The sequence below is a fragment of the Sprattus sprattus genome (genome assembly GCF_963457725.1).
Source record: "Sprattus sprattus genome assembly, chromosome: 14".
Classification (NCBI taxonomy): Eukaryota; Metazoa; Chordata; class Actinopteri; order Clupeiformes; family Clupeidae; genus Sprattus; species Sprattus sprattus.
In genome coordinates this window covers 355,001-365,000 of record NC_137912.1, presented here as the reverse complement: position 1 = coordinate 365,000, position 10,000 = coordinate 355,001, and the positions used below count along the sequence as shown (strand labels likewise).

Genomic DNA, 10,000 nt, shown 5'->3' with positions numbered 1-10,000 from the left:
CTCTGTTTCCCATCACTCCCTCTTGATGTAGACTAGCAGGCTAAGGTCATCACAGAGTATCATGACACAGCTTATAAACACAGTTAATGTGTGTGTGTGTGTGTGTGTGTGTGTGTGTGTGTGTGTGCTGTATCACAGAGCGTCATGACACAGCCAATAGACCCAGTTAATAGACCATAAGACCAGTGCCAGGATCAGTGCTGGCAACATTGACTCTGAGTGTGTGTGTGTGAGTGTGTGTGTGTGTGTGTGTGTGTGGCAACCTTAACTCTGAGCACTGGGTTTTTAAGAGCCTTTAAGAGCCCATTAAGAGACTTTTAAGGACACCACAAGTCCTCCAGTTCAAGTCCCTGTCTAATACACGCCATAAAACAGAAATAACGGTGTTAGCCTTTGGAATAACTGATTGAATCCTGGCCAGCGGTGTGTGTGTGTGTCTGTGTATGTGTGTGTGTGTGTGTGTGTGTGTGTGTGTGTGTGTCTGTGTATGTGTGTGTGTGTGTGTGTGTGTGTCTGTGTATGTGTGTGTGTGTGTGTGTGTGTGTGTGTGTGTGTGTGTGTGTGTGTGTGTGTGTGTGTATGTGTGTGTGTGTGTGTGTGTGTGTGTGTGAGATGAAACCTTAGCCATCCTTGTGGTTGATAAGTTCTGTTTAGGAAAGACATTCCAAGTGCGCTCAGCCGTCCAGCAGGTCATCACAGCTGTGGAGGGGGTCCAGCCGTAGAGCGCTCCAGAATGTGTGTGTGTGTGTGTGTGTGTGTGTGTGTGTGTGTGTGTGAGTATGTGTGTTTGTGTGTGTAAGTATGTGTGTGTGTGAATGTGTATGTGTGTGTGTGTGTGTGTGTGGGTCGTATCACAGAGGCTGCAATCCCTTTTGACCTTTTCAAGGCCAGTAAATATATAAATGAAACAAATTCCTTCCCATAAGTAAAATGTGGATGTGGTCTGTGTTTGGGAGTGTGTGTCTCTCCCTCTCTGGTGTAGCGGTGGTCAAACTAAGTTGTGTATGTGTGCGTGAGTGTGTGTGTGTGTGTGTGTGTGTGTGTGTGTGTGTGGATGTGGTCAGACTGTGTTAGTGTCACACAGCTTCTGGTGAGGGGAAGCAGGCGGCTGATTAGACTCTAAGTCTGTGTGTGTGTGTGTGTGTGAGAGGATGATTAGACTGTTAGTCTGGGTGTGTGTGTGTGTGTGTGTGTGTGTGTGTGTGTGTGTGTGAGAGGCTAATTAGACTGTTAGTCTGGTCTTTATTTCCCAAACACTGCAGCGCCTAGACAGGGGATCAGAGAGCACAGACAATGACAGGGTCTACTCTCAACTCTATGATATAAAGACAAGTGACTGAACAGCCTTCTTGTTGGCTAGCTTGCTGGTTCAGTCTGTCTCAGTATTTCCACACACCAGCACACGCACACACACAAACATACGCTCAAACCGAAACGAGCGCCTCACTGGCAAGTAATAGTACATACTAAGAGTTATCCTCTCCCTCTCTCCCTCTCTCTCTCTGTAGTCATCCTATCTCCCTCTCTCCCTCTCTCTCTCTGTAGTCATCCTATCTCCCTCTCTCCCTCTCTCTCTCTGTAGTCATCCTATCTCTCTCTCTCCCTCTCTCTCTCTAGCCATCATCGCTCCGAGGGACTGCTCGGACTACAGCGTGTTGGGGCAGCGTTCTGACTCTCTCTCTCTCTCTCTCCCTCTCTCTCTCTCTCTCTCTCTCTCTCTCTGTAGCCATCATCGCTCCGAGGGACTGCTCGGACTACAGCGTGTTGAGGCAGCGTTCTGACGGCATCTACCGGGTGACCCCTGACCCCCGTAACGGCACCGTGTCCGTGTGGTGTGACATGGAGTCGTTCGGGGGCGGGTGGACGGTGATCCAGCGGCGTGTGAACGGCAGCGTGAGCTTCAACCGTAGCTGGGCCGAGTACAAGAAGGGCTTCGGAGACGCGCGGGCCGAGTTCTGGCTGGGCAACGACCTCATCCACCTGCTGACCAAAGCCAAGGACATGGTGCTGCGCGTCGAGCTGGAGGATGTGGACGGGGTGCGCGAGTACGCCAGGTACGTGTGTGTGTGTGTGTGTGTGTGTGTGTGTGTGTGTGTGAGAGTGTGTGAGAGTGTGAGAGTGTGTGCCTGTGCACATGGGTGTGAAATTTCCAAACAAGACTTGAATGTACAATAGTCCTACCAGATAAGAAGTGAAAGGATAACTTATCAGACTTATCACACACACACACACACAAACTCACACCACACACACACACACACACACACACACACACACACACACACACACACACACACACACACACACAGACAGTCACATGGTGAGGATACACATAACAGCCCCCATCCCCCTTCCAAAAAACAACTATACAACTAAAGCAATTTGAGACACAAAGAAAAGAAAATGATCAAAGCAAACAACAAAGCAAACAACACCAACAATAGCTGGCTATTCATCGTTGCAGTGGCAGATGATATAGTAGAACCATATGCCTCTGCCCATTCTTACTATCTCACCTTATCTGACCTTCCACTTAGGTACGAGCAGTTCTACATGGCCAATGAGTGTGTGTGTGTGTGTGTGTGTGTGTGTGCACATGAGTGTGTGTGTGTGTAAACTCATTCTTACTATCCCACCTTCTCTGACCTCTGACCCCTCAGGTACGAGCAGTTCTACGTGGCCAATGAGCTGCTGCGCTACAAGCTGTCGGTCAGCGGCTACTCGGGCTCGGCGGGCGACGCCCTGCACTTCAGCAAGCACTTCAACCACGACCAGAAGTTCTTCAGCACGCCCGACCGCGACAACGACATGTACCCCTCGGGCAGCTGCGGCGCCTACTACAGCTCCGGCTGGTGGTTCGACGCCTGCATGTCCGCCAACCTCAACGGCAAGTACTACGCCCGCCGCTACAAGGGCGTGCGAAACGGCATCTTCTGGGGCACCTGGCACAACCTGACCCGCGAGTACTACCCCACCAGCTACAGGCAGGCCTTCAAGTCCGCCAAGATGATGATCAGGCCCAAGAACTACGCCCCCTAGAGGCAGAACAACCAACTACATCCCCTAGAGGCAAAACAACCAACTACACCCCCTAGAGGCAAAACAACCAACTACACCCCCTAGAGGCAAAACAACCAACCAACCCAACCGTACCCCCCTCAACCAACCCAACCTAGCCGTAACCATAGCCCTAACCGTATCCCTAGCCCCCCTAAACCAACCGTACCCCCCTCAACCAACCCAACCGTACCCCCCTCAACCAACCCAACCGTACTCCACAGAGCCCCCCTAAACCAACCCAACCGTACCCCTAGCCCCCCTTAACCAACCCAACCGTACTCCACTGAGCCCCCCTAAACCAACCCAACCTTGCCGTAACCTTAGCCCTTACCGTACCCCTAGCCCCCCTAAACCAACCTTACCCCCAGCCCTAACCGTACTCCACTGAGCCCCCCTAAACCAACCGTACCCCTAGCCCTAACCGTTCTCCACTGAGCCCCTGCTAAAGCACTTGAGCATCATTAGTGCTGAGTGATTGAGTACCACAGCACCTGTTCACTGCTTCTCTAATCAGCCCCTCAGGACATATAACTGCTCTTGAGTAATACTGCCCCCTGGTGTCAGCTCACTGCACTGCATCTCAGTACTGCAGCACATATAACTGCTCTTGAGTAATACTGCCCCCTTGTGTCAGCTCACTGCACTGCACCTCAGTACTGCAGCACCCAGACTGAGGATGATGGACAGTTCTATGGTTACCATGACAGCAGCTGGGTCAGGATCATACCTGGCCCAACTGCCATCATGAGGTCAGGAAGACATGTACAGTATTTATTAAATGGAGTGTCAGAATTTCAGTAATATATACATCATTTATATATCATTTATAAATGTGGGTGTTTTGTGCCTTTAACAGATTATATTTCTAGTTGCTGCATCATGTTCGTATAATAATAATTGGAGACCAGCTTTAAGGCACCGTCACCTGAGGTTTGATTTGCGGCGCAGTCAACCGATTGGCTGATTTGTCTCTACTGTGTATATTTGAGCTTTTTCTACTATATGAATTTTTCTGACCAACTTTTTTGAAATAAAAGAATAAGAATGTCCAGCTCCAGGGTTTTTATTCCTCGACAGAAAGCACGAAACAGCCTCAGAGATCTCACCTGTCCCCTCACCTGTCCTCTCACCTGTCCTCTCACCTGTCCCTCACCTGTACCCAGCCACAGCACCACATAAAGAATTGTCACACACAAATACTTATTGGATGTTCAAGGGTAGATATAACCATACGTGCAAGGAGACATTAAGGCGAGACACTACAGGTGAATAGGGTAAAAATCTTAAATAATAGGTATCACCATGAAACTTTCTCAGTTGATTAGTCATGTTTAGATGAGAAAAAAATGTATTACAAGTTTTTTGTATTTTGATGTTTGAATATGCAAATTAGGCGTTATCTCATTAAATATGCGCTAATTTGCATAATGTTTAAAAGACCATGTCTGATCATGGGATAAAGCCAGGTTAAAAAATCCTTTTCCCTTTTGTTGGCATATTAGATGGGAAAAAAATTTATGGATATCTACTTTTGTTTTCCTGTAAATCAGAAAAGACTGTCAATAGCCTTAAAAAGTCGATTTTCGCCATGTTTTTGGGGATATAATGTTATATAATTCAGGCTAGGAATAATATATTTACAAATCCCTCTGTAAATGTCTTCATAATATAGTTGGGTACAAGACTGGAAAGTTTGGTGTATATAGGTTGAACTGAAGTGGAGTTATTATCCTTGGAGTATGACAAAAAACTCATTTTGAGAAAATCGCATTTAAAGATTCAGGAAGTGTCAAGCCATACCACGTGATGCGTCTGAGCGAATCACGTTATCAGAAACCACCGCAAACCAATGAAATTGCGTCCTTAGGTTTAAACCCCCGTTTTTGCTAACATCATTGGTTACTGCTGGAAAGGAAATGTCCTTATTTGGATTAGATAACGTTGTGTGAGAGCTATAGCGCTTTCCAACGGTACCAAGCATGTCAAGCATCAGAAAGCCGACATACTGCACGTTACGTTAGAATGCTAACTTTCCTGGAAACCTATGAGAATGCTGACGCCGCGAACAGACAAAATGTGAATAAATATACACATTAATGTATAATTAGGATATTTTCTTTATGCTAGTATGAAAGATTACATGTTTAGGGAGTGAACTAGCTCAAAATCTCAAAATTGACCACTGCTGAAAAAACGATGTTTTTGCCTGCCGTGTCTCGCCTTAAAACCAGTTGGTCGTGCAACTGTTTGAACTATAAGCTCTACACACACCCAATGACACATCTCTGAACCTACAATACCCATTGAGCCAAAAACACAATGGGCCCTATCTTGCCGATCAGAAACGCAAGTAGGACGGCGCCAAGCGCAAGTAGCTGTGTGGGCGGCTCTATGGCGCAGTTGCTATTTTAACGGCGGAAAAAACACACTTGCGTCCAGCGCAAGTGTCAAAAGGGTTGGTCCAAAGGAGGTTACTCAGCCATAGGTGTGGTTTGGGCGTAATATGCAATAAACCAATCCGAGCGTCATTTCAAATTCCCTTTAAGAGCGAGAAGCGCATAGTCCATAGCGGCTTGTTATTTTGATGGCGGAATTACCTGGTGGAAGACCGGAGAAGTTCACAGCCGAGGAGACCGACGTGAGATTTACACCAATTTTTTGGCAAGCCATATATAATTACAAGGAAAATAAAGTATTGACCACTTGAGGAAATCATTGTGATATCCATATCCAAGATATTTTAAAAATAAGCATACATGTAGCCTACACATTGACCCAAATGATTCAGGTTAATTGAAGCTGCGTGACATTTGATTTATTGTATGGCTTTGTAAAAAGCCGGGAGATAGATATATATGGGGATGCGAGAAACCCTCCAAAAGTAAGCAAAGTCAAGATATTGCCGTGATTGTTTCTGCAACGGGGCACCCGAATACGTTGCCGAAAACGCTATAATGACGTCCGGAGACGTGGGACATCCAAGCTGGAAGGTCACACACGTTCTCGTGCCTTCACGGGAGGTGGATCTGCCTCGACCCAGGATCTGACGGCAGCAGAGAACATCGCCACGTCTACCCTCACGCCTGAGAGCGTGCAGGGATTTGGGGGCATGGAAATCGGCACCCAAGCCAGTGCACCAGCTGACCAAACCCAAGGTACATAAATAAAGTCCACATACACAGAGATGAGTTTACAAGATTTATAATAATACTGGCATTAAATAAATGCAACAAAGCCATACAATAAATCAAATGTCACGCAGCTTCAATTAACCTGAATAATTTGGGTCAATTGTGTACGCTAGATGTATGCCTAGTTTTTAAATGTCTTGGATACGGATATCACAATGATTTCCTCATGTGGTAAATACTTTATTTTCCTTGCAATTATATATGGCTTGCCAAACAATTGGTGTAAATCTCTCGTGAAGACGACAGAAGTAAAGTGTAGCCTACAGGTCCTATACTGTGTGGGCAAGCACATGCGCCCTTAAAATAGCGTTCTGAATACGCGTTACAGACTTTAGACATTGCGCCTCACATTAGACCAGCTTTTTTTTGGTCAATGGCGCACGGCACACGGCGTTGTTTTGAAACTGCAAAATACCACTTGCGCCAGAGAAACGCCTTCTCTGTTCCGCCCCCGCCCATGTCGACGCAAGTTCATTTCGAAGCGCGCCTCTGGAGGGAAAATCGCGCTGTGCGCCGGGTGCAAGATAGGAATGATACATGCGTCGGTGACAATGTCAATTGCGCTGGGTGCAAGATAGGGCCCATAGTCTTAAAGGATTGAGCAATAGGCCTAGAGGCCGTGACAGTGTGGTGTTCAGTAGACGATGACAGTGTGGTGTTCAGTAGACGATGAGAGTGTGGTGTTCAGTAGACGATGACAGTGTGGTGTTCAGTAGACGATGACAGTGTGGTGTTCAGTAGACGATGACAGTGTGGTGTTCAGTAGACGATGACAGTGTGGTGTTCAGTAGACGATGACAGTGTGGTGTTCAGTAGACGATGACAGTGTGGTGTTCAGTAGACGATGACAGTGTGGGTTCAGTAGACTATGACAGTGTGGTGTTCAGTAGGTTGTGTCAGTGTGGTGTTCAGTATACTATGACAGTGTGGTGTTCAGTAGACTATGTCAGTGTGGTGTTCAGTATACTATGACAGTGTGGTGTTCAGTAGACTATGAGAGTGTGGTGTTCAGTAGACGATGACAGTGTGGTGTTCAGTATACTATGACAGTGTGGTGTTCAGTAGACTATGTCAGTGTGGTGTTCAGTATACTATGACAGTGTGGTGTTCAGTAGACTATGACACTGTGGTGTTCAGTAGACTATGTCAGTGTGGTGTTCAGGAGATTATGACAGTGTGGTGTTCAGTAGACGATGACAGTGTGGTGTTCAGTAGACGATGACAGTGTGGTGTTCAGTAGATTATGACAGTGTGGTGTTCAGTAGACTATGACAGTGTGGTGTTCAGTAGACGATGACAGTGTGGTGTTCAGTAGACGATGACAGTGTGGTGTTCAGTAGATTATGACAGTGTGGTGTTCAGTAGACGATGACAGTGTGGTGTTCAGTAGACTATGTCAGTGTGGTGTTAAGTAGACTATGTCAGTGTGGTGTTAAGTAGACTATGTCAGTGTGGTGTTCAGTAGACTATGTCAGTGTGGTGTTCAGTGGGTTGTGACAGTGCGGTGTTCAGTGGGTTGTGACAGTGGGGTGTTCAGTAGACTATGACAGTGTGGTTTTCAGTAGACTATGTCAGTGTGGTGTTCAGTAGACTATGACAGTGTGGTGTTCAGTCGACTATGACAGTGTGGTGTTCAGTAGACTATGACAGTGTGGTCTTCAGTAGACTATGACAGTGTGGTGTTCAGTAGACTATGACAGTGTGGTGTTCGGTAGGTTGTGACAGTGTGGTGTTCAGTAGATTATGACAGTGTGGTGTTCAGTAGACGATGACAGTGTGGTGTTCAGTAGACTATGACAGTGTGGTGTTCAGTAGACTATGACAGTGTGGTGTTCAGTAGGTTGTGACAGTGTGGTGTTCAGTAGACTAAGACAGTGTGGTGTTCAGTAGGTTGTGACAGTGTGGTGTTCAGTAGATTATGACAGTGTGGTGTTCAGTAGACGATGACAGTGTGGTGTTCAGTAGGTTGTGACAGTGTGGTGTTCAGTAGACGATGACAGTGTGGTGTTCAGTAGGTTGTGACAGTGTGGTGTTCAGTAGACTAAGACAGTGTGGTGTTCAGTAGGTTGTGACAGTGTGGTGTTCAGTAGATTATGACAGTGTGGTGTTCAGTAGACTATGTCAGTGTGGTGTTCAGTAGGTTGTGACAGTGTGGTGTTCAGTAGACGATGACAGTGTGGTGTTCAGTAGGTTGTGTCAGTGTGGTGTTCAGTAGACTATGTCAGTGTGGTGTTCAGTAGATTATGACAGTGTGGTGTTCAGTAGACTATGTCAGTGTGGTGTTCAGTAGGTTGTGACAGTGTGGTGTTCAGTAGGTTGTGACAGTGTGGTGTTCAGTAGATTATGACAGTGTGGTGTTCAGTAGACTATGTCAGTGTGGTGTTCAGTAGGTTGTGACAGTGTGGTGTTCAGTAGACTATGTCAGTGTGGTGTTCAGTAGGTTGTGTCAGTGTGGTGTTCAGTAGATTATGACAGTGTGGTGTTCAGTAGACGATGACAGTGTGGTGTTCAGTAGACGATGACAGTGTGGTGTTCAGTAGACGATGACAGTGTGGTGTTCAGTAGACGATGACAGTGTGGTGTTCAGTAGACGATGACAGTGTGGGTTCAGTAGACTATGACAGTGTGGTGTTCAGTAGGTTGTGTCAGTGTGGTGTTCAGTATACTATGACAGTGTGGTGTTCAGTAGACTATGTCAGTGTGGTGTTCAGTATACTATGACAGTGTGGTGTTCAGTAGACTATGAGAGTGTGGTGTTCAGTAGACGATGACAGTGTGGTGTTCAGTATACTATGACAGTGTGGTGTTCAGTAGACTATGTCAGTGTGGTGTTCAGTATACTATGACAGTGTGGTGTTCAGTAGACTATGACACTGTGGTGTTCAGTAGACTATGTCAGTGTGGTGTTCAGGAGATTATGACAGTGTGGTGTTCAGTAGACGATGACAGTGTGGTGTTCAGTAGACGATGACAGTGTGGTGTTCAGTAGATTATGACAGTGTGGTGTTCAGTAGACTATGACAGTGTGGTGTTCAGTAGACGATGACAGTGTGGTGTTCAGTAGACGATGACAGTGTGGTGTTCAGTAGATTATGACAGTGTGGTGTTCAGTAGACGATGACAGTGTGGTGTTCAGTAGACTATGTCAGTGTGGTGTTAAGTAGACTATGTCAGTGTGGTGTTAAGTAGACTATGTCAGTGTGGTGTTCAGTAGACTATGTCAGTGTGGTGTTCAGTGGGTTGTGACAGTGCGGTGTTCAGTGGGTTGTGACAGTGGGGTGTTCAGTAGACTATGACAGTGTGGTTTTCAGTAGACTATGTCAGTGTGGTGTTCAGTAGACTATGACAGTGTGGTGTTCAGTCGACTATGACAGTGTGGTGTTCAGTAGACTATGACAGTGTGGTCTTCAGTAGACTATGACAGTGTGGTGTTCAGTAGACTATGACAGTGTGGTGTTCGGTAGGTTGTGACAGTGTGGTGTTCAGTAGATTATGACAGTGTGGTGTTCAGTAGACGATGACAGTGTGGTGTTCAGTAGACTATGACAGTGTGGTGTTCAGTAGACTATGACAGTGTGGTGTTCAGTAGGTTGTGACAGTGTGGTGTTCAGTAGACTAAGACAGTGTGGTGTTCAGTAGGTTGTGACAGTGTGGTGTTCAGTAGATTATGACAGTGTGGTGTTCAGTAGACGATGACAGTGTGGTGTTCAGTAGGTTGTGACAGTGTGGTGTTCAGTAGACGATGACAG

The 10,000-nt window shown here is 46.5% G+C and overlaps 2 protein-coding genes across 2 annotated transcripts in view; one reads left to right on the top strand and one right to left on the bottom strand.

The window, feature by feature from the left end:
- Positions 1-3,232, top strand: part of fgl2a (fibrinogen-like 2a) — an 8,723-nt gene extending 5,491 nt beyond the window's left edge. The window contains 2 exon segments of the mRNA XM_080851047.1: positions 1,727-2,054; positions 2,661-3,232. Coding sequence (XP_080707173.1) covers positions 1,727-2,054; positions 2,661-3,039 — 707 coding nt within the window. The 3' untranslated portion in view covers positions 3,040-3,232.
- The window catches only part of ccdc146 (coiled-coil domain containing 146), a gene marked incomplete at both ends in the record, with an annotated part of 45,861 nt that overhangs the window by 32,655 nt on the left and 3,206 nt on the right, over positions 1-10,000 (bottom strand). The window lies entirely within an intron of this gene.